General features: G+C 40.5%; 1 protein-coding gene and 1 long non-coding RNA gene across 2 annotated transcripts; one reads left to right on the forward strand and one right to left on the reverse strand.

The window, feature by feature from the left end:
• The first annotated feature begins 783 nt into the window (after positions 1-783).
• Positions 784-21902, forward strand: HIF1A (hypoxia inducible factor 1 subunit alpha). The gene is made up of 15 exons (XM_006023103.3): positions 784-1111; positions 5308-5498; positions 6701-6846; positions 6952-7036; positions 8221-8333; positions 9470-9672; positions 12293-12399; positions 12571-12718; positions 13640-13857; positions 14050-14330; positions 15238-15360; positions 15638-16035; positions 18995-19103; positions 20188-20314; positions 20482-21902. Exons 1-15 carry the CDS (start codon positions 978-980, stop codon positions 20631-20633), a joined length of 2535 nt encoding a protein of 844 aa, XP_006023165.1. The 5' UTR covers positions 784-977; the 3' UTR covers positions 20634-21902.
• LOC106722171 lies at positions 1120-4598 on the reverse strand. The gene is made up of 3 exons (XR_003093932.1): positions 4121-4598; positions 3619-3679; positions 1120-2089 (listed from the first exon to the last, which is right to left on the reverse strand). It is a non-coding gene; the product is annotated as an uncharacterized LOC106722171 (long non-coding RNA).
• Positions 21903-22626: the final 724 nt, after the last annotated feature.

Here is a 22626-nt window from a genome sequence, read left to right on the forward strand (position 1 = left end):
AATACAGCTACTCCTTGCTTAATGTTGTAGCTATGTTCTTGAAAAACGTGACTTTAAGTGAAACAATGTTAAGCGAATCCAGTTATATCACAGTAGTTACCTACTAGGAGGCAGTGGCCAAACAATGTTATAACCAAACATTGTGCGACTTAAAACGAGTGCGTTCTTTAACTGAATGCTAACAGAGGGCACTTTAATATTGCCGATAGTAATATTACACGTACGTATTTTACTTAAACTCTGCTCCCTAAATTATATCATGCCTTTTGTTTTGATGCAGTGGAAGCCTCTAATACCTTTTTGTCTCCTTTTTTGCTTAACTGCAGCAGTCCCTACAGTTAATAGCGTAACTGCTGTCGAATCTATGCAACTCACTTTTGGAACTTGGCTGATACTTATTTAGCCATCGTATGTAAAAATCTGCATTGGGTCATGGCTTTACAACACCAGTAAGGTCATGGAATCGTGGTTTCCATGCCTTGTCATACATGGCCAGCTTTTAAGTTTCTCTCTGCAATTTTCAGCATGGCAAAAATGCGAAACAGAAATAAATGCTTGCCACTCCGTAGATGTATAGGAAATCAAGAGTGTATGTTGTTTCCCCAACAGCCTGGGCATTTCTGAAGATTTTGTCCCATTCTTCACTGGGTATACCTCCCAAGGTTCAGACAGGGGTCTTTTTTATTCTCTCAGTATAGAAAGATTATAAGTGTTTAGTTTTGTCTTATACAATTCTTATTCTTGGCACGTTTACAGATGTGGAGGTGTTACAGATGAACAAAACCTTTCAGAGTGCCTTCAAATGAAACCGTGGTTGTGAACAATTTCTGAGATCATTTCTCAAGCGTGCTTACATTCTGTTGGATGCTGCTGCCAAATAAGCTGAAATAAGATAAAGCCATGAAAATATGTGAAAAGCTCAGTAGTGCTTCAAGCTTTCTGAAGAAAAGCTCATTGGGTGCAAGGCTTTCCAGGGAATGAAGAAGGGAGGAGGCCCATCCGGCAAGATTAGGTTCCACTCTCACTACCTGCACGCAGATACAGGCTTGGCATGTGCAAGTTATTGCCTGCCTGTGTCTTTGAGAAATTGGCATTTTCCATCTCACTCCAGGTAATGCCTTCAACTTCAGAGATTTAAAAACATTTTTTTTTAATTGAGAAGAAAGTTGATAGAGCTGGAATTGCTGTTCCTGAAGCTCTAGACCTTCTTTCAGAATAGGGAAACTCAGCGATAGAAAAGGAAATATATTGGTGCCTGGGGTGAATCCTTCCCAAGCAACACAACTTGTTATACCCCCATCTAAGAAATGTGGATACCCCAAGAAAAGGGTCAGAAGAGTCCTGAATGCTGCCTGGTTTCCCCTCACTCCCAAATCTCGCTTCAAAAAGAAAGATCTTTGAACCAGGACTGCAGAAGTAAATGTTAAACCAGTGTTAAAAGATCTAAAGTGTGAGGTCATACGCTCACCATATTTTCAGGTCATATTTTAAAGGTCAAGCTTATAAAGCTGTCTTTTCAGGATGTACCTATATATTAGGAAGCCTATAGATTCAGGCAATATGGTATGGTATTATAGGAGCAAAAGTATCCACTGAGTTAAGAGTCTAAAATACGAGGCAAAATTGTAATACAGGGACTTGATTCCTAATTCATGCTTTCCTTTAAAAATAACAAGGTGTATTTAAAGAGCCTTGTACATGCCAGTTCTTTAATACGCAAAGCAGTTTATAAGAATTATCCAGTTAGTTGGCTCATTTGATATCTATTAAGCTTTCCAGATGCCTCCGAGTAGCAGTCTTCACTGCGTACTATCTTGGTGAGAATATATTAATATTTTAAAATCTGTAATTATTTTTTTCTTAACTCTGAATCCAGTCTTGCCCCCCATCAAAAGAGAAAATAGTCATGTGCTACCAGTTCACATGAAACTGGAAGTTATTAAAGTGGCAAAAGTTTTAGTTTTTGGACTTGTGATTTTTGTCCGTCACGCTGTCTGCGTTCGCTTTCCAGCAGTGTCCTGCAGTGGTCCTGTTGGGCTGCGTAGGAAATGGGCGCCAACATACAACTAACATTACAGCTGTCTCCAGTCTGAAAGTAGGACAGGGATGTAACCATACAATGAAAACTGCTAGTAACCAATCTCGAGGAAACGTAACAGGCCAATTTGCTGTTATGAGAATTCTCCCTTTAATACCGTTTTGCTACCTGTTATCTGTCTTAAATAGAAACCAGTATAAATTGTAAGACTAGAAGAGGTGGGAAGGATCATCACTTACAAACCTCTGGTCAGATTCATTATTTGCCATCCCTTAAGCATCCTCCAGTGAAAGAGATTCAAAGCAATTTATTCTCTTGTTCTGCAGGTCTTGCAGCTAGGATGTTTTCTCCTGGGATTTGATCTAAACCTGCTTTGCTGTAATTTAAACCTTGCCTCCTGTCCTGACCTCTGTCGCAGGGGAGAGCAAGTGTTTCTCCATCTTCTAAATAGCTGCCTTCAAATATTTGAAAATTGGCTATCAGCCTTCTGCACCCCCCACCCTTTAATCTCCTTTCCTTCAAACTAAACATACCTAGTTTCTTCAACATTGCTTTTCATCTGCCTTACCTCCATCACTCACTCTTCAGTTTCTGTCCTCTTTTAAATGTAGTATAATGCTTCTTTGAATACAACCCAAATCTCCCCCTCCCCCCCCTTTTTTAATTAAGTTGCTGACTCCTGTTGAGGTTGATCTGCTGTAACCTCAGATGCTTCTTGGCAGTGCTACTGCCAAGCCAATCCCCGTTCTGCATCTGCATTTGGTTTTTTTCTCTACAAGTACTACCTTATATTGGTCTGGGTCAGATTGCATTTTGTTCTCTCCAAGCTAGTTCTCTAATTTATCAAGATCCTTTTGAATTTTAATCCTATTCTGAAAAGTGCTTGAAACCCTTCCCAACAAATTTTGATGAGATTCTGTATTCCTGCATCCAAGTAATAAAAATGTTAAACAGCATCCAACCCAGAACAGGACCCTGTGGAAATCTCACTCAAGGCTCCTTGCCAGCCTGACATCATTAATAGCTATGCTTCGCTTGCAGCTATTCAACCAATTAGAATTGCCGTTAGGTGGATCCCTAACTAGCCCATATTTCTCCGACTTGCTTATGAGAATGACATGTCAAGCGCCTTGCTAACGTTCAGGTATATTAAATGCACCAAATTCCACGTATTCACACAATGTTTTACCCTGTCAGAAAAGGAAGTTAAATTGACAAGATTTTTTTCTTAACAAATCCATATTGGCTACTAGTGCTTATCCTCTCCAGTTATTCATCATTTAACTTTTATAACTGGCTCTAGTAATTTCCCCAAATACTGAAGTCAGGCAAATTGGTCTATAATTCCCTAGGTCCTCCTTTTTTCCCTTTCCCTATTTTAACCCTTCTTCATTTTGTTGGTACATTGTCTATGAGCCAAGAGCTGGCACACGTCACTGGTGGTATTGAGATTTCTTCGGCTACATCTTGATATTTTCCTGCAGGGGTGTGATATTTTTCACCTGCTATAGTTGTGAAGCGTACGATAAATGTGAGGAGGACATTTTAAATCTGCCTTAGTGTATTTTGATGAAACTTACAGTCAGGCTGTTTTCCAGGCACAGTCAGGCAATGACTCAACTTCCTCTGTCGCAGATGGGGCTTTAACGTAATGAAAGAAAAAGTGTTTGTTTCAGTAAAAACCACAAAATTGGCAACTGGTTTGGGGCAGTAATTTTATCTGAAACTACTGCTGGTCTCATTTGCTTTTTTACCAGCTTTAAATTTGATTTTTAAATTGCCCCTTTAAACTTGTAGCCTTTTGGGAGTGGTCACTAGAATTCAAGCTCATTTAAAGGGATAGTTAGAAATTTAGTTTGACTATTATACGCCCACCTTTTGATATCTGCTCCTAGCAAGAATGAGCTCTTTAACAAACATGCAGACAAACACATCCGCAGGCTAGTCTGATTTATGAAAGCAGTTTAAATGTGATAGTGCTAACATGCATACGTTTACAATACCAAAGAGGACTGAACTAGTGGATTATCTTTATTTCAACTCTTCCTTCTAGGTTAAAAGAAATGTGTAAAATTTACTGACCTGCAAGATCTAGCTGTTCAAACCAACTAGTCCATATTCTTAGTTGTCTTTTGGCAAGCCTGGTAACAGGCTGAGAGGGTGCCTTCTTACTCCCCACTTTATCTCATATGTAAGACTCCTGTCTCATAAGTTTATCTGAAATAAAAGCAAAAAATAAAACAGGAAGTGAACACATCCCACCCAAACCAAATAAATCAAATCCATCTTTTCATAGGAGTATGTCAGACACTTGCATATTGTGTGTTATCCATTCAAAAATGAATTGCCTCTGGGTGCTGTGACAGAAGGTTTCTCAGAGGTCACGAAACAGGGTTGGACCCCACCAAGAGTGGATGGGATTTTAGGGTGATAAGGCATATAGGCCAGGCAGGCAATAACTGAGGTCGCACGAAAGTTTAGTAGTGTAGGTGGAAAGCTGACCACATGGGAATATGTATAACAAAGCTATGAGGTTTATGCTTGGTTAACACTAAAGTTTTGCCACATAGCCACGTCAGCTAAGAGCGTGCAAAAAAATCGCGTCCTTTAACCAGCTTAGCTATGCATATACTTTGTTTCTGCTAGGAGGGTTAGACAACATAACTCTCCCAGCAAAATCCATGTAAATATGCCCATAAGCAATGTTTGCAGACGTGGACAAAGAAGAATGGAGTCAAAAGTCAAGATTATGGGCTTGAACAACAGACACAATGACAGTGATGCCCAGGAAAACGGGCGAGTGGGGAAAGAGCTCAGGTGAATAGCAGAAGCTCTCTTTTGGTCTTCTTAAATTTCAGATGCTGTTGGAATCCTGAAATGTTCCTATCCAGCACGGCCATTCGATATTCTCCCAGAACAATAGGGCATGCTTCTTTATAGACAGGCTGATTATTTTATTTTTTTTAAACAAACTTTGGCATGTCGTCTTTTTTTCCCCCGTTTATCAACTTAATTCCACAACTGTCACACTTCTCAGAAATGTGCAGAATTACTGCTGATTCAAGCGTCGGAGGAATTACGTATAAAAATACGTGATAGAAATATGGCATTGTGTAGAAGTGTTTTTTTCTTTTAAAACCCTTGGATTTTATAACAACTAATGTACAGCTACAAAATGGCTTAAGAGAACAAGGCAGAAGGAATAGATCTTTGGTGCTGAGACTACTGCCTGCTATTTATATTAATAACGTAAAACTTTCTTTATGCAGAATTAGTTCAGAACGCAGAAAGGAGAAATCCAGAGATGCAGCCAGATGCCGAAGAAGCAAGGAATCTGAAGTCTTCTTTGAACTTGCTCATCAGCTGCCTCTACCTCACACGGTGAGCGCACATCTGGATAAGGCCTCCATTATGAGACTGACCATCAGCTACTTGCGCATGAGAAAGCTGTTGGATACTGGTAAGTGAATAAAAGTCCTTGTGGCTTATAAACAGAGGGTGGTTAAGAAGGCAGTGGGTTGAGGATCTTGTCCCAAGTACATTCTTTTATATGCTGTAAAAATGTTTTTGATGTTAACAATCTAACCCCTCACATCCCTTTTACTCTGGTTAAAGATCTCCTGATGGATTTCTGAGCCAAGACAGAAAAAAAGTTCTTTTTGCTGTTAAGTCTCAGAGCCCTAAGAGACTGATAGAAACGGCCAGGGTGATGGGGTCCCAAACTAATATGTTCTCACGTGTTTTTTTGTATCCCTGATGTGCACATGTATTGGCTCACAAAAGCACCAGTACCATTTTAAAAATCTCTACTGTAGAAGCCATTCGTAAAAAAATTTAGGATTAAGGGTTTGGGAAACAATACTCCAGTGTGCCCTTCTTTTCTCTTGGGAGATGGATCATAACTAAACAGTGAACACGCCTTCTCTGTGGCTAGCTGGTGTAAATTTGGGTTTGCTAGCTTTGAGTATCCCAGTTTAAACTACTGGAAACATGATGTACTCTGGTTCAGATATCATTAACTAACTGCATGCCTGCCTTGCAATCAGATGGGACTGCAGCAGAGGTAGGCATATTAGAGCTTGCTTTAAATTAAATTAGCTCACCTACCAATAGTAGTGAAGCCTGCTGCCACTGCTTCACTGCTGTTCGTATGCAAACTAGCTAAATTTAAAGCTAGCTTAGAGATGTTGGCCCTGCAGTCACACCTTGGTAGACATACCTTGAAGTATTTTCGAGGGAACCAGTATTAACACAGTGCTAGCAAATGGCAGTGATTGTTTAAATGAGAGAATAGCAACAAATTCTGCTTACTGGGGTGCTAAGTAAGTTTTACTTACCAAGAAGTTATACAGGTGACACTTGTTTTAACTCTGAAGTAAACTTGAAAAGAAAGATCTGTTGCTTTAATTTTGGAACTTCAACAGTTTTTGGTAGCAATACTTTTTTTTTTTAATCAAACTATTTTTTTAATGCTTCTGATCTTAAGTGAATCAGATGCTCAATTAGAACAACCTGCTCTCCTGTTTACTCCATCTAAAAGAAATCTGTTGTCTTTGAACAGCCTGGAGAGTGGCTTGTTCATTTCAAATGATTTCTAGCATTGGACAAGAAAATGTGGAATAACTGAGGTTCATTTAAATAAGAAAATGTGGGGTTTCATAGGTGACATGGAGACAGAAGCCAAAATGGAAAAGGAGCTGAACTGCTTTTACTTAAAAGCCCTTGATGGATTTGTTATGGTGCTTTCTGAAGATGGCGACATGATTTACATGTCTGAAAACGTGAACAAGTGTATGGGCCTCACACAGGTGAGAGAGATGATACTTGTTGAGAATCTCTTACAAAATTTTGTCTGCTCATGCGTGTTTTGAGTCTTTTAAATAGCTAGACTTAGATTCATCTTACTCTTACAGTTTGATCTGACTGGACACAGTGTGTTCGATTTTACTCATCCTTGTGACCATGAGGAGTTGAGAGAAATGCTTACGCACAGAAATGGTGAGAAGACTAGTTTACTATTTCATTTTATGATAAGTGGCTCTTGCTAGCATGGGTTATATCACACTGTAAAACAAAGGTTGCTTTTATATCACACTGTTAAACAAAAGCAATTTCTGCACATCAACAAAATGCTTAGGGCCTGCTTTCTTGCACCACTCTAAATCAGGGTGTGACTACTATATTACTAAACTTGAAGCCAGGGTCAAAGCAAAAACAAGGACCTGGATATTAATTCAGTTGGTGATATAAATTCACTGTAAATGCACTTCGGAAAATGAACCCTCTTTCAGCACTCCCTGTCATAAGGGATAAATTTCTGCTACTCGCAAGCATTCTGCTTCTCCCCCTTATTGAACCTGAAAACGTGGGGTCAACGTACAGTTGGAAAAACATGATAATTTACCTAATTTAAAATCCAGGTTACCTTGGATTTTCCTGCTGTGTATGTGCAAATTAAGAACACAACTTCTTGCAGCGTGGACACGCCCCTAGATCTTGGTTAGCGAAGGCTACTCAGTTACTGGGGGACAGAACAGTCTACCAGATGAGTTATGGGTGTTTTTCAACAATAATCTTACCTTGGACAGCAAGGTACCAGTTTCCTTCCAAGCCAGAGGTCTTGCTACTTGCAGCACATTACTCTCAATAGACAAGATCATTTAAGCAGTTTTTAAAATTCAGGATTATTGTAAGTGAACCAAGAAATAGGGCAAAACAGTACTGCAAAATATCTAACCCATCCTCCTCCTTCATCCCCACTGTGAATTATTAGGGAGGATTCAGATGAATAGACTCCAGCTCAAAAATACCCCTAATACTGCTAAGACTTTTAAATGTCAGTGTGGGGAAGAACTCCATACCTTAATTCATTTACACATGCTTTCCTCTCTGCCTTGAAACTGGGTTAGCTAGAAAGAGAACCAGGATCGTAGCTTTTCTCTTTTCACAAGATCACTGCAATTTCATTTCTTTTTTTTTTATATATATATCTTGCAGTAAAAACTCATATCTGAAGCCCACTGTTATTCAGAATGAGATCAGGTCTCCCAACATACATCATTCACAGCTAGAATTCAACCATATTATGCTCATGTCCTTGATTCTCTCTGTACAGCTAGTTTCACAGCACTTGGGAAGGGGATCGGAGTGCTCACGTTTGGCTTGTTGTTCGTTTGTATTAGGTCCTGTGAAAAAGGGCAAAGAACAGAACACAGAGCGTAGTTTTTTCCTCCGAATGAAGTGCACGCTGACTAGCAGGGGAAGGACGGTGAATATAAAATCTGCAACATGGAAGGTAACTACTATGGGGTATATTGAAGGCAATATTGATGCAACTAGACAGTTTACTTTTCAGATCTCTAAGTACAAAAGGCCATATTTAGTACAAAAATCAGCTTGAGTCACAATATTCTTTGTCAGTTTTGTGAAACTTGCACCTTGTTTTTTGTGAACAAGGAACAAATTCTTCTATTCAGTGATGCACCTGAATGTGCTGAGCTTTGGTTTTTCAATACACTGTGGATGCATTTGAATTTTTAATACCTTTTTAAAATGAAACAACAGTTGCTGAGAGCCTTTTGAACAGCGTAATCTTTCAGTTTAAGTCGGGAGTCAGATCATTAAAACATTTATGTGAAACTTCCTGCTCTTGAGTAAAATATTAAATCCTATTGATAACCGATCCTGAGTGAGTTTGCATAGTGGGGCACCATGGTCGGTGATTCCATGGAGAGGAGTCTGGCATCATTGTTTCTCTAAAAGTGCCAGTTATTCCATAGAGCCTAACTAGAATAAAAGATTGTCTCTTAAAATGGATGCATCCTGTTTTCCAGATAAAATATTAATGCTTTTAATATATTAAATGGATGCACTCTGTAAAAACAAAACGAACAAAGGCAGCTGTGGCTTTCAGTTCATTAGTCATACATGATCAAACATGGTTTCATTTCTTCTCCAAACATTTCTGAATTATAGGAAGGAAAAAAGTATGTGTGTCAAGGTTTTTTCTTTGAAGAATATTTGGGATACGCTTAATCTCTGTCCTTCCATCCTTGTCTTCACCCAGAATGAAAAATACATATTACTGCAGTATTAGCAGACACTATCTGCTGATGCAAAATGCCACAGATGAGTTGTTACACTTGCCTATTGGTTATGCAGGCAGCTTTCAGAAAAGAACAAATTCATTCAGTGGCACTAAAAAGGGAAAAGTCAGTCACCAGCTCAACTTGATATTTTTTTAAGAATTAGGTAGCACAGCAATGCTTGAATGCAGCTGCTGCATTTCAGCTGTTGACACTAATTCCTCGGGTAGGAGAGAGGATGCCATTGCCCAGCAAGATGCTCTTATGAAACAAAAAGTAGTAAAATGCTGGTCTGCCTCTTCTAATAGGAAGAAACCCTAACTTTAAAAATGTGTTTTGTCTGTAGGTACTGCATTGCACAGGGCATATTCGTGTGTATGACACATGCAACAATCAGACTCACTGCGGGTATAAAAAGCCTCCTATGACATGCTTGGTGCTGATCTGCGAACCTATTCCACATCCATCAAATATTGAAGTTCCCTTGGACAGCAAGACATTCCTCAGTCGTCACAGTCTTGATATGAAGTTTTCCTATTGTGATGAAAGGTAACGCTGAACCCAAGTCCTGAGAAGCATGCATATGTTGGTGTGTTCGGGGTAGTTTTGCTAATGCCATTTTTATATCTCTCGTAGATAGATTTATTCATTTTTACCCAACTATAAAATGGAGTTCCCAATATTTATTATTTAAAAAGGTAGGGCGGTTTTTTTTTAAACTCAAAAACCTTAATTAAATTAAGGGAACGATCCTTTTTGGACTCTGCTCTTAAACAGTTTAACCGGTTGTTAATTTAAATAGCAATGATAAAAATACTTAAGTTGGAAGACACTCTCTGTGGTGCTGAAAAAGAATAGTTTGTTAGTTTGTGATGGGTAGGAGCCAAAAAACACGAAACACTTTTGACTGAGTCTTTAATTGTACCTCTTCCCCTTTCTCTTCACCCCCACCCTCAAATCTTAGCATTCTTCATCTGGAAGGACCCATAATCATTTTCTTTATCAAAACACAGCCACCTTTTAAGATGTCACGTACCTGCTATTTTTAATTTCAGTTGAATCAACCCTTCTTGCATGTGCACTTGATTTACAGCAGATCTAAATGTGCTTCATCAACATTTTATCACTGAAAATTAGGTTTGTTAAATTTAAAGTCTGAAAGTAAAGTAACTTGTTTTAAATCCAGTCCCATGTCCTAAATTGCTTTGTACTGCCTCTTATTGATAAGTTTTGATACATCTCTAATAGAGAAGGTCGCAGTGGATGGAGTCTTCCTGGATTTTAGGAAGGCCTTCGACACGGTCTCACCCTATTCTCGTTAAAAAATTAGAAGATTGTGGTGTTGATGCCTACAAAGTCAGATGGGTCACTAATTGGCTGGAGGGCCGCACCCAGAGAGTGGTGGTGGATGGGTCATTTTCGACCTGGAGGGATGTGGGCAGTGGGGTCCCCCAGGGCTCGGTCCTCGGGCCCACACTGTTCAACATCTTTATCAGCGACTTGGACAAGGGGGTGAAAACCACCCTGTTCAAATTCGCAGATGACACTAAGATGTGGGGAGAAGTGGGCATACTAGAAGGGAGGGACAGGCTGCAATTAGATCTGGACAGGTTACAGAGGTGGGCAGATGAGAATAGGATGGGATTCAGTACTGACAAGTGCAGGGTAATGCACCTGGGGAGAAAGAACCAGCAGCATACCTACAGGCTGGGAAGCTCCCTTCTCGTCAGCACAGAGGCAAAAAGGGATCTTGGAGTCATTATAGACTCCAAGATGAACATGGGCTTCCAACATGGGGACGCAGTCAGGAAGGCCAACTGCACCTTGTCATGCATCCACAGATGCATCACAAGCAGGTCCAAGGAGGTGATCCTCCCCCTCTATATGACACTGGTCAGGCCGCAGTTGGAGTACTGCGTCCAGTTCTGGGCTCTGCACTTCAGGAGGACAGCATGGAGAGGGTCCAGAGGAGGGCCACCCGCATGATCAGGGGGCAGCAGGGCAGGCCCTACGAGGAGAGGCTACAGGACCTGAACCTGTTCAGCCTCCACAAGAGGAGCCTGAGAGGGGATCTGGTGGCCGTCTATAAAGTGGCCAAGGGAGACCAGCAGGCAATGGGGGAGTCCCTGTTCCCCCGAGCACTACTGGGAGTAACAAGGAATAACGGCCATAAGTTGACGGAGAGTAGATTCAGGCTAGACATCAGGAGGCGCTACTTCACAGTCAGGGCAGCTAGGATCTGGAACCAACTTCCAAGGGAAGTGGCGTTCGCTGGGGGTCTTTAAAAGGAGGCTAGACAGACAGCTAGCCGGGGTTGTTTGACCCCAGCATCCTTTCCTGCCATGGCAGGGGGTTGGATTAGATGATCTGCTCAGGTCCCTTCCGACCCTACCAACTATGAAACTGTAAATAGCTACAATTAACTACAGTGAGCTGGTTTGTAATGTAAGCAGTTGCTTCATCATCAGTTTGCTATTAAATTGAAATGACTATTGCATATTAATGACGTTTTTTTCTCAGAACTGGTCTGTACACAAAAAATGTGTTGTTCTAACTAGGTTGAAGCAGCACAGCTTCTGTGCACAGACCGAGCATCTATAAATAGGCAATTAAACCGAGTCAAGCTCTTGTTTTACATTGACCTCTAGTGGTTAAAGGAAATGCAACATTTGTTTTAAAAGTATTTGTCGATACTCTAAATGTGTATTGGAATTTTTGTAAATTCCGATTCCTGCCTCTCTCTTACTTGAATTTAAAACTGCTGGCATATTTAATATCTTACTTATTTGATTTAAATTATTTTGTTATCTTCTATAGCAGCCCAAATTTTTTTTTAAATCCAGAGAATTTAGATCAGAACTAAGTAATGAGAAATGAAGGAATATGAATACTCCAGATAGCAGTAAAACAGAGTGCCTGTAAATACTTTGGGTTAGGATGTGAAAGAGTTCTGTCTTTGAGCTGGGCAAACAGCAGAACAGATAAGATGCCTTAACTTACCTTCATGCAAAAGGGAAACTATCATAAGCACACCACTGTTTCTGTTAATGTATTCTGGTTTGGAACAGTATCCCTAGAGCCACAAATATCTAAATTAATTCTGTTCAACGTATTATTCCAAACTAATTCATATCTGCTTTCACTTACCTTTTTTTCTCCCCATTTAAAGAATTACAGAGCTGATGGGATATGAGTCAGAGGAACTATTGGGTCGCTCCGTCTATGAATACTATCATGCCCTGGATTCTGATCATCTGACCAAAACGCACCACGATAGTAAGTGGAAAAACACACCTGGATTTCTAACTTAAGTATCTGAAGAGAAGGAGGGAAAGCCATAGAAAGAAAATGTTTAATTTGCAAATACAAATTCAAAGTAATTGTTTCATATTTTTCCTTTGAAAGCATATTTGTTAAATTAAAGTTGGCTTTCTTTTTTCATTTTAGTGTTCACAAAGGGGCAGGTGACCACAGGACAGTACAGAATGCTTGCTAAACAAGGTGGATATGTTTGGGTTGAAACTCAAGCAACTGTTATATACAACACTAAGAACTCACAACCACAGTGCATTGTGTGTGTAAACTACGTATTGAGGTAAGCTGTGGATAGTTGAACACTTTTTGCACGTTCCTTTTATTAAAGACCCAATCAGACTAATGACACTGCCGCTTTACATCAGTTGGGGGAATTTGGCCTCATCCATTCTGGTATTTTTGTCGCCTTTCAAAGTCAAGCTTTTGCTTAGAAAATTGGCTATTGCAAGGTTAGGGAACAACAAAAAAGGACAGTGACTTTTTAATACACATCTAGGATTCCCGTTAATCGTGGGGAAATAGGCAAATGAAGGCTAGATTATGGCCAGGCTTTTGTGTACCACAGTAACGGAAGTGTTCAAAAGCAGAGACATCCAGATTATTTTTGTTCAGAGTTCAAAGCATAATTTCCTCTGTTAGTGGTGGCTTACGTTTTGTGTCACAGAACATCAGTACTTAAAACATAATCTGTCTTTTAGATTCTTTTATCAGGGTAATTTATTTATCTTCAGTTATCTAATATGTTTCTTTAGACTCAGGGTAACTTGTTTATACATTTTTGGTTTTTTAGTTAATCGACTTTCAAATTTTCAAGATGGTGTTGTTAGTATTGTCTACAATTTAGTGTTCTTAGAACTTGTTCCACTAAATGGTATATTAGTCTGTAACGGCTACTGCTAGAATACATAACATTTATAAAGATTCCCAGCTTTATATGTTTTATAATTCTTCTCTTTAATTATTGACACCTGCTTATTATTGACACAGCTGTCTGCTTACTTAAAATTATCTTTTTATATTGTCACAGTTGGGAAGATTACATTTTAGGGGAGGAATGGGCAATAAGGGTGATTTTTACAACTCCTAGTTTTATGAAAATGCGAAACACAGATTAAAATATTGATCAGGCAGAATGGTTCCTGTATCCGCCATAAGGAGTTAGGTGGTCTTTAAAGATAGTCTTCCTTTTTGTCTTTGACAGTGGTATTGTCCAGAAGGACTTGATTTTCTCCCTTGGACAAACTGAATGCATGTTGAAACCAGTGGAGTGCCCTGACACGAAAACGACCAAAATATTCAAGACTGACGTGGAAGATACCAACAGTCTCTTTGAGAAACTCAAACAGGAACCAGATGCTTTAACGCTGTTGGCACCAGCTGCTGGAGATACAATTATCTCGCTAGATTTCAGCAGTAACGGTGGGTCTGTGTTTAATTTGGAGAACCTGCCAATTAGTAAAGTCAGTTTATGTTTAAAGTATATATGTGGAAAAACTAACTTCCCAGTATCACTTTCCTTAATCAAATGATTTCAGCTCATGTTGTTTAATGAGGTCCATAGACACACTCAGTATCTTTACTTAGGTTGATGGTTTCTTTTAATTTTTATAGAGTCTGATGAGCAACAATGTGATGAAGTTCCTTTGTATAATGATGTAATGCTCCCCTCATCCAGTGAGAAATTGCAGAGTATAAATTTGGCAATGTCCCCACTACCTGCTTCTGAAACTCCAAAGCCACTTCGTAGCAATGCTGACCCTGCACTCAATAGAGAAGTTGTGTCAAAGCTGGAGCCAAACACGGAACCACTAGACCTCTCATTTACCATCCCTCAGATGCAAGAAACGCCTGACAGTCCTAGTGATGCAAGTACCAGCCAAAGTTCACCTGAGGTCAGTCATGACTGTTCCTAAATCACATTAAAATATGGCAGACTTCTTTATAAAGACCTCTGATCAGTGTGGAGTGAATTGTGAATGTGAATATAGTAGAGCCCCCATCCTTTGTATCCGAGTGGTTTGCAACTCTCTTAGTTTCCAAGAGCTGCTCACCTGTTTTCTTATGGCTTTTAAATCCAAGGGCACTGCTTTTCCACGTAGCTGGAGCTCATCAATGCTCCAATGCAGCTGAGCAAAGCAGCCCAAACCCTTTGACATAAAAAACCCACAGCAAACAACTGGAACATCTCAGCAGTCCCACACACAGCTGTTTCCCATGACCCTAAATAACCCTTGTTGCTTCACAGACCCGCATCTTTGCACCGTGGGAAGGAACATAACACTGCCAAATGCCTGGGTTCTGTACATTCAGATTCATGTCTGGATTGCATTTATAGAGTATGGGCACATAATCATAAATGTTACTTACGGCATGACCTAAAAACATGAAAGATCAGCTTGAAAATGTTATTTTTGTTTCTGAAAGCTTAAAAAAGAAGAAAACATTAAGACTCTTACAGTGCATCTAACAGTATCTCCAGTAGAAGTGATAATGAGTTTGAATTTCTTTTAAGAAATTTAAGAATCAGATAACTGCTAGAGCTCATTAGCTGCAGTACTTTGGCATATGAATTACTGCCACACTTATGGCTGGTCCCACCCAGATTGTGCCACTCTAAAGTGTATGATGGGGAGAATTTGGGCATATTTGGATAAACAGAAATACTTTTTAGCCTGCTGAGTTTTCACTTTTGCAATTAGAGTTTGGATTGGTGTTGTTTTCCAGAGAACCCACAGGCACAGTCTAATGTAGTATTGTTGAAACAGCTAAACTGAAAATGGAATTAAATTGTTTTCACAGCCCAGTAGTCCAAATGCCTATTGCTTTGATGTGGATAATGAGATGGCTAATGAATTTAAACTGGAATTAGTGGAAAAATTCTTTGCGATAGACACAGAAGCGAAAAATCCATTCTCTACTCAGGTATGTACATTAAGTTACAGTTACAAGTAAGCTAAAATACTCTGTTCTTGGCTAGAATCATTTCCTTGACTTTAAAAATCAGTGCATTAAATTGAGAGCAGTTTAGTGAAGACAAAGCAGTAATGTTTGGGAAAAGGTTTTCATAACTGAAAAGAAATAGGGATTACAGAACATTGCTCCATAGCGGGGTTAAGAGGGAGAACATTGATGGCATTGAAAGTATTGTGGCATGTCATTCTAATGCATTAGGAATTGTATTTACCTATTCTTCTTTTAGGAAACGGATTTAGACTTGGAAATGTTAGCTCCATACATCCCAATGGATGATGACTTCCAGTTACGCTCCTTCGATCAGCTTTCTCCACTGGAGAGTGCGTCTGCTGGCTCACAGAATACAGCCACCATCACCATATTTCAGCAAACTCAGACCCCAGCTATTACTCCTGACGAAATCAAGCCGGTGTCGACAGAACGCATGGATGACGTGAAGACGCTAATTGTTTCTTCATCTCCAGTCCATATAAAAAGTGAAACCAGCAGCGCGCCAGCATCACCATATGGTGGGACTCGAAGCCGAACTGCCTCTCCAATCAGAGCAGGGAAGGGGATGTTAGACCCGACGGAGAAATTGTGTCCAGGAACGCCCAGTTTGTTAACAGTTACTTTAAGTAAAAGGTATTTTGGACATGAAGGCTAAGCTCTGTTGTTCGTGTATCTTGAGGAATTTGGGTCTTTGTGGTGTCTTGACATGTTATGCAGTAGAGCTTTTCTGCAGGCATCTTTTTAAAGCAGAAATTCAGATGTATTACTTTGAAGAAGGCTGAGTAAATGACTTCAGGCTTTTTGCCCCTAAGCAGCAAACTGAAAATGAATTTTCCAAATGCTTGTTTGTATTTTTTACTGGCAACGAGGTATACTTAGGAAGTAAGTAGTCCAGCCATTCTTGTTCATAAGTGTATGCTGCTCCTCTAGATACCTCACCAGAAGTTCATGTGTAAGTACACTGTAGGCCAGTGGTTCCCCACTGGGGTGCTGTGAGAACATGCCTGGGGTGCTGTGATACCAGCACTGTCTGCCATGGGGTGAAATTGCCCTGTCCGCCTCAGTTTCAAGAGGTGTGTCAGAGCTGAACAAGAAGTGGCAGCAGCAGAAAGGCATGCAGCTGGCAATGCATTATGCAGGCAGGCAATCCGTTTCTGCTGCAGCCCTGCCCAGTTCAGCTTCCTGAGAAAGGAGGTACATGGGGCAGTTCTCCCTGGTGGCAATGGCATTTCTCTCTGGGCTGCTGCTGCTGTGGGGTGAAACTGCTCCACGTGTCCCTGTTTTAAGGAGGCACATTGTAGTCTAACTGGGAATCGGCTGCAACAGAAACAGCACACCTGCTGCACGATGTGATGCAGGCCTCATGCCTTTCTGCTGCAGTTGCTTCTCAGTTCAACGTGCTGCCTGAAAACAAGTGCAAGGAGCGGTTCCATCTGCTCTGTGCACCTTTGTTTTCGGGAGACACTGCGCAAGGTCGGACCAGGAAGGATTGTGGCAAAAGCACGTGCTCGTGCCACAGCCATTTTCCCAATCCACCTCTGCAGGAGGAGAGTGGTGCAGAGCCACTTGGCTGTGGCAGCAGTGTCCGCGGACTGAATATAATTATAACAATCTAATTGGCTACTACCAAATTATTAATAGGATTATGAATAAAATAAGCATAATATATTTATATTGGATTTTGAAATACGGTGCTGCTAAGTGTGGAAAAGTTTTGGAGAAGTGCATTGTCTTAGTCTAAAAAGGTAAAGAACCACTGTGATAGGTCATTACGAGAGAAGCTAAATCTGAGCCCTACAGCCTTTTTGCTCTGTTCATAATATAATACAGAGATTGTACTTGTCCTGCAAAGAGATGTTTAAACTTAAATAAGTCCGGCTTAAAATAAGTAGTAGATATGCTGGAGGGTCAGGCTAGGATTCGGTGACCTAGACAAATTGGAGGATTGGGCCAAAAGAAATCTCATGAGGTGCATCCAGATGAGCGTGGTTGTGTGTATGTGGTGCCACAGACCTGTCTGCAGCGCCACACACCACACATGCAGGCATTCCTCATGCTGCTGCTTTGCAGTGTTGGGGGGTTTTGAAATCCCAGGGTCAAAAAAACCCACACCAAAAAATAGCAGGGCAGCACGTGGCAGCATCGTGCAAAACCGGCCACATTCTGGCTGCTGGCCAGGCTTCCTGCTGCAGAAGTGCCGTGGCTGCAGTTCCCAGAGGCCCCCAGGGCCCCAGGTAAGGCTGCTGGGACCAGCACAGTTGCTGGCCTCAGCCTTCTGTACCCTACTCAGGGTAACCTGCAGCACACCAGAGCATGTGTGGCACAGGCATTCCCCAGGGACAAGCAGCAGTAGCACAAGATGTGATGCTGCTGCTTGTCCCTGGGGAAACACACATTCCATGAGGTTCAACAAGGACAAATACAAAGTCCTGCATTTAAGGTGGAGCAATCTCATATACCGCTACAGGCTTGGGATCAACTGGCTAAGCAGCAGCTCTGCAAAAAAGGACCTGGGGGTTACAGTAGACAATAAGCTAGAGATGAGTCAATGGTGTGCCCTTGGTGCCCAGAAGGCTAACGGCATCCTGGGCTGCATTGGGAGGAGCGTTGCCAGCAGATCAAGGGAAGTGATTATTCCCCTCTATTCAGCACTGGTGAGGCCACATCTGGAGTCCTGGGTCCAGCTGTGGGCCCCCCACATCAGAAAAGATGTGGACAGGCTGGAGAGAGTCAAGTGGAGGGCGATGAGAATGGTGTGAGGGCTGGGACGCATGACTGATGATGAGGACAGGCTGAAGGAACTGGGCCTGGAGAAGAGAAGACTGAGGGGGGATTTAATAGCAGCCTTTGACTACCTATGGGTGGGGTCCAAAGTGGATGGAGCTGGACTGTTCTCAGTGGGGGCAGATACAGAACAAGGAGCAATGGGCTCAAGTTGCAGCAAGGGGAGTTGAAGTTAGATATTAGGAAAAACTCTCAGTAGGAGGGTGGTGAAGCTCTGGAACCGGTTACCCAGAGAGGTGGTGCAATCTCCATCCTTGGAGGTTTTTAAAGACGCAGCTTGACAAAGTCTTGGCTGTGGGCTGATCTAGTTGGGGCTGTTCCTGCTTTGAGCAGGGGGTTGGACTAGATGTGACCTCCTGAGGTCCCCAGCCCTCATTTTCTATGATTCAGAAATGCAGATTAAGGTCGTCTATAGGAGATTTTTGTTGATATGGTGATAACAAATCATTGTCAATCCGCATGATAGAAACCAGCTTTTTGTCTACACATGAGCTTGCAAAAATCAATGTTTTCATACCTTTCCTGAGGAATAATAGATCACCAAAGCTTTTTTCCTTTTTTTCTGGAGAGAGAAGCTTTCAGAAGGACAACCGCCTCTGTGTTGCTTAGGTTCAGAGTGTTCTGACATATTAGATTCCCAGCCGGCCTTCTCTTTAACCATGGGCAAACCTCGATAACAGGTCCCCACCAAGAAAGCTAGCACCATGTTACATTACAGTTCTCTGGCCTATTTTACAAAGTCTTTATAAAAAGGCATAGTCTGAGGATAGTAGAAACTTCTTAACAGACTGGATCGTTTTTTTTCCAGGTCTACAGCAGTGGACGAGGAGCTGAGCCCCAAAATGCTAGCTTTGCATAATGCTCAAAGAAAACGAAAAATGGAACATGACGGTTCTCTCTTTCAAGCAGTTGGAATTGTGAGTTTTGTTGTTTTTGCCATTTATCGTTATCATTTTAATCCTAAAACTTCTTGATGTAAACCAGTGATGCTAGCCCAGAACTCAGGCAGTCACAAAAGCTGTGTTCCTTACAGTGTACTGCCATATTGTACCCAAAACTAGCAACATTACAGCAAGTGTAACTTTTAAAACTCCTGACTATGGAGCCATTCATTTTATCACACAGATGATGCGTTTGTCTTACCCAAGAACTTCACCAAAATGAAAAATGGCCCACCTTAATTTAAGTCTCTTGTGTCCACAACATTCCACCATCATCTTCTTCAGTAGCTACACACCATAGATGAGATAACTTGTAGATGCAGACAACACAGCCAGCACTCTTGCCAGCTGCCATCCATGTCCTAAACATGACTGTAAGTGGCTGGCCTTCCCTTTGTCTCTCTTGTCTGCTTAAGTAGCGCTCTGTTCTTTACCCGTTCCTGTGAGTAATAGCCCCCAGAGCGCTAATCTGTCCCAGATTCTCTTTTGTCTACAAAGAAATTCTCTCTCTGATAGAAAGGTTCAAGAGTCCATAATGGCAGCAAGTACAGGGCAGCTGAGCTGAGTAGCAAAATAATAGGAATGAGATCAAAATTCACACCATCATTTCTATGTAAATCATTTTGCCTTTCTGAAAGGCAAATTGCACATGAAAACCCAGAACACAAGTCATTCCATGGAAGAAGAGGAATACCGCTCTTAATTTGCAGAGGAAGATGTCTGTTTGTTTCGATGCATTTTTCTGCTGCTCTGACACTGGTAGTAATTAGGAAAAGAGGCAGTGTATATGTATGCATATTCACACTAATCTTGAAACAGGTGGCTGGCTTTACAAAATCCTGCTTGGCAAGCTGTACCCTTTTTAAGTTCACTTAGAAATAAGTTCTTTTTAAACAGGGCCTTCACTCAATTGCCCTAAAACTTTCTTTGCCACATATTGAATGCACTTAATTTTAATTCGTAGCAGTGCTTAGTTACACCAGTCCTGATGGTTTGACAATAAATTTAAGAGGAAGCCCTAGATTTGCAATAATAAAAGTAACTTTACTTTTTATTTTAGGGGTCTTTATTCCAGTCGTCAGGTGATTGTGGACCAAACGCATCGCTTTCTTGGAAACGTGTAAAAGGCTGCAAACGTAACGGCCACAATGGAGTGGAGCAAAAGACGGTCATTCTGCTATCGACAGGTTGGTGTTTTGTGTGTTTTTGTGATGGGGAGAGGGCGCGAGAACTGAATCAAATTGAGCGTTAAAACTATCAGCAGGATGAACCTGCCTCCCCTGTTAACAACTTGGAGGAAATGATAAACACGGTTAATAATGCACACTCATCCGTTCTCTTTTCCCCTGTTTAGATATAGCAAGTAAGCTCCTAGGGCAGTCGATGGATGAGAGTGGACTACCACAACTTACAAGTTATGATTGCGAAGTAAATGCTCCCATACAAGGCAACAGAAACCTGCTACAAGGTGAAGAATTGCTCAGAGCTCTGGATCAAGTTAACTGAGCTTTCCCAATACTTGTTCCTTTTTTTGGACACTGGTGAATCATCACCGAAAGCAGTCTATTTATATTTTCTATATCTGATTTTAGAAGCCTGGCTACAATACTGCACTAATTCAGTTAGTTCAGTTTTGATCCCCTTTCTACTTATTTTGACAGTCTTTTTAATATGTTCGTTATGTAATAACTCGGATTATAGTGCATTTTTATAATTCTTTGGTACACTTTAAGTCCATTACATTTAAAACACACTTGCAATAGCAGCTTTGAAATATGCGCCGAAGTTTTCAAAACATATTTATTTTTTTGGCTGGGGAGGTCGGCACCGAAATTTTAATATTATCAATCAAATGTCAACACAGTAAGACAAGCAATGCTTCCATCCTACTCTTCACAGGTATTTTGGAAGATTTTTGTTCTTACTTACGTCCAAACAAATTTTTATTTTAATGATTTTTTTATAAGATCACAACAATGCTTTGCAGCAGTGCATTGTAGCCACAATCGCACAATATATTTTCTTAAAAAAATACCAGCAGTTCCTCATGCAATATATTCTGCATTTATAAAACTAGTTTTTAAGGAGAAGAATCTTCTTTTTTGTTTGTTTTATTGCCTACGAAATCATGTTTAAACCTGGAGTATGTCATTGTTTTAGTCGCGTTGTAATATAAACTGTTCTTAAATGCTGTATTATGCTTTCGACTGAAATAAGTGTGATTAGTAAAAGGGAAGGGTTTTATCTGGAAAGGGCTAGCAGCATTTTATTTGGATTCATTCTCAATTTAGAGAGAGGGTTTGATGTTCCTAACGTAGTCACTTTGCCAGCTCAAAAAGAAATGCCCTACCTGTAGTTGTGGAAGTTTAATGCTAATATTGTGTATGATCTTTAAATCTAAATGTTCTGCTTACCCCGTGTGGTATAGGTGATATTTCAAGCAGATTGTAAAACATCATGCATTGTTAACAAAGTTGCCTAGTACATCATTGAGTTGCTCAGTATTTGATGTCTCGGTTTTATGCACCTTGTTGCTATTAACATCCGTATGTTTTCACGTAGATTTTGATAACTGAATATACTTAGAAACCTTTTTATTTAGAGAGAGCTAGTTGTCACAAACTTCTTATTTTCCTATATGTACTGTACAAAAAATTCATTTGCTCATTCTTTTGCTCTTTGTGGTTGGATCTAACACTAACTGTATTGTTTTATTACATCAATAAACTATATGTGGACCAGGCCCCCGTCAGGAGTGTGGTATCTACTGAGAAAGATGAAATCCTTCATTTTTGTAATTATTTTTAAAGGGTGGCTCTTCTTAAGGAATATTCCTTTTCTAACTCTGTCGAGATTCTATGACGAAAAACGCTTTTTTCTTCCCTGATGCCTACCTCAAAATCCATAAAGTCATTTACCTGAGCCCGAGTATTACTACAGTTTTCAAAACAATCTCGTGCAGTTCAGTGGCAATAGATTTTTTTTAAGTTTAAGCTTTTGAAACTTTTCCATCATCAAGCATCATATCAGTTAGTAAACCTGGAAGTGGAAGGCAATGTTGTGTATTTGTGGTAATGATGGGGGTGGTTTTCTCCATTGCTTCATTTGGTAGTTTACAGCTTGAAGGTGGATCGTCAGAAAAAATATCTGGGTTACCTTTGAAGATTGGGAACTTGGAAGTCAGAGGAGAAATCAAAAGATGATAGGAAAAAACCCACCTCCCTCCCCTTTCTCCTAGCATGTAATTAATGTCTGAGTGGTGGAAAATGCAGCTGGCATGGGGAATTTGCTTTCATCCTAAGTATATTCTTACTTTGTCCAACACTAGCTCTGGTGGCAAGGTAATGGTTTTCATTTTGCTACATTAAAATGTGATGTCACAAATACCAGTAGAGAATGACAGTACAGCTTCTGCCCTAAACATCAAGATATTTAAAATAGCAATGCCTGACACTGAAGTCTCCTGGCGCATTGCCGAATCTTCAGCCCCAAATTTAGG

The sequence above is a fragment of the Alligator sinensis genome, unplaced genomic scaffold (assembly GCF_000455745.1).
Source record: "Alligator sinensis unplaced genomic scaffold, ASM45574v1 scaffold50_1, whole genome shotgun sequence".
NCBI classification, from domain to species: domain Eukaryota; kingdom Metazoa; phylum Chordata; order Crocodylia; family Alligatoridae; genus Alligator; species Alligator sinensis.

Coding starts and splice junctions, on each gene's coding strand:
- HIF1A (XM_006023103.3), top strand. CDS start 978: ATGAAGAAGGGAGGAGGCCCATCCGGCAAGATTAGGTTCCACTCTCAC. Junction 19,104..20,187: donor TCTTTCAAGCAGTTGGAATT/GTGAGTTTTGTT, acceptor TTTTTATTTTAG/GGGTCTTTATTCCAGTCGTC. Junction 20,315..20,481: donor GGTCATTCTGCTATCGACAG/GTTGGTGTTTTG, acceptor TCCCCTGTTTAG/ATATAGCAAGTAAGCTCCTA.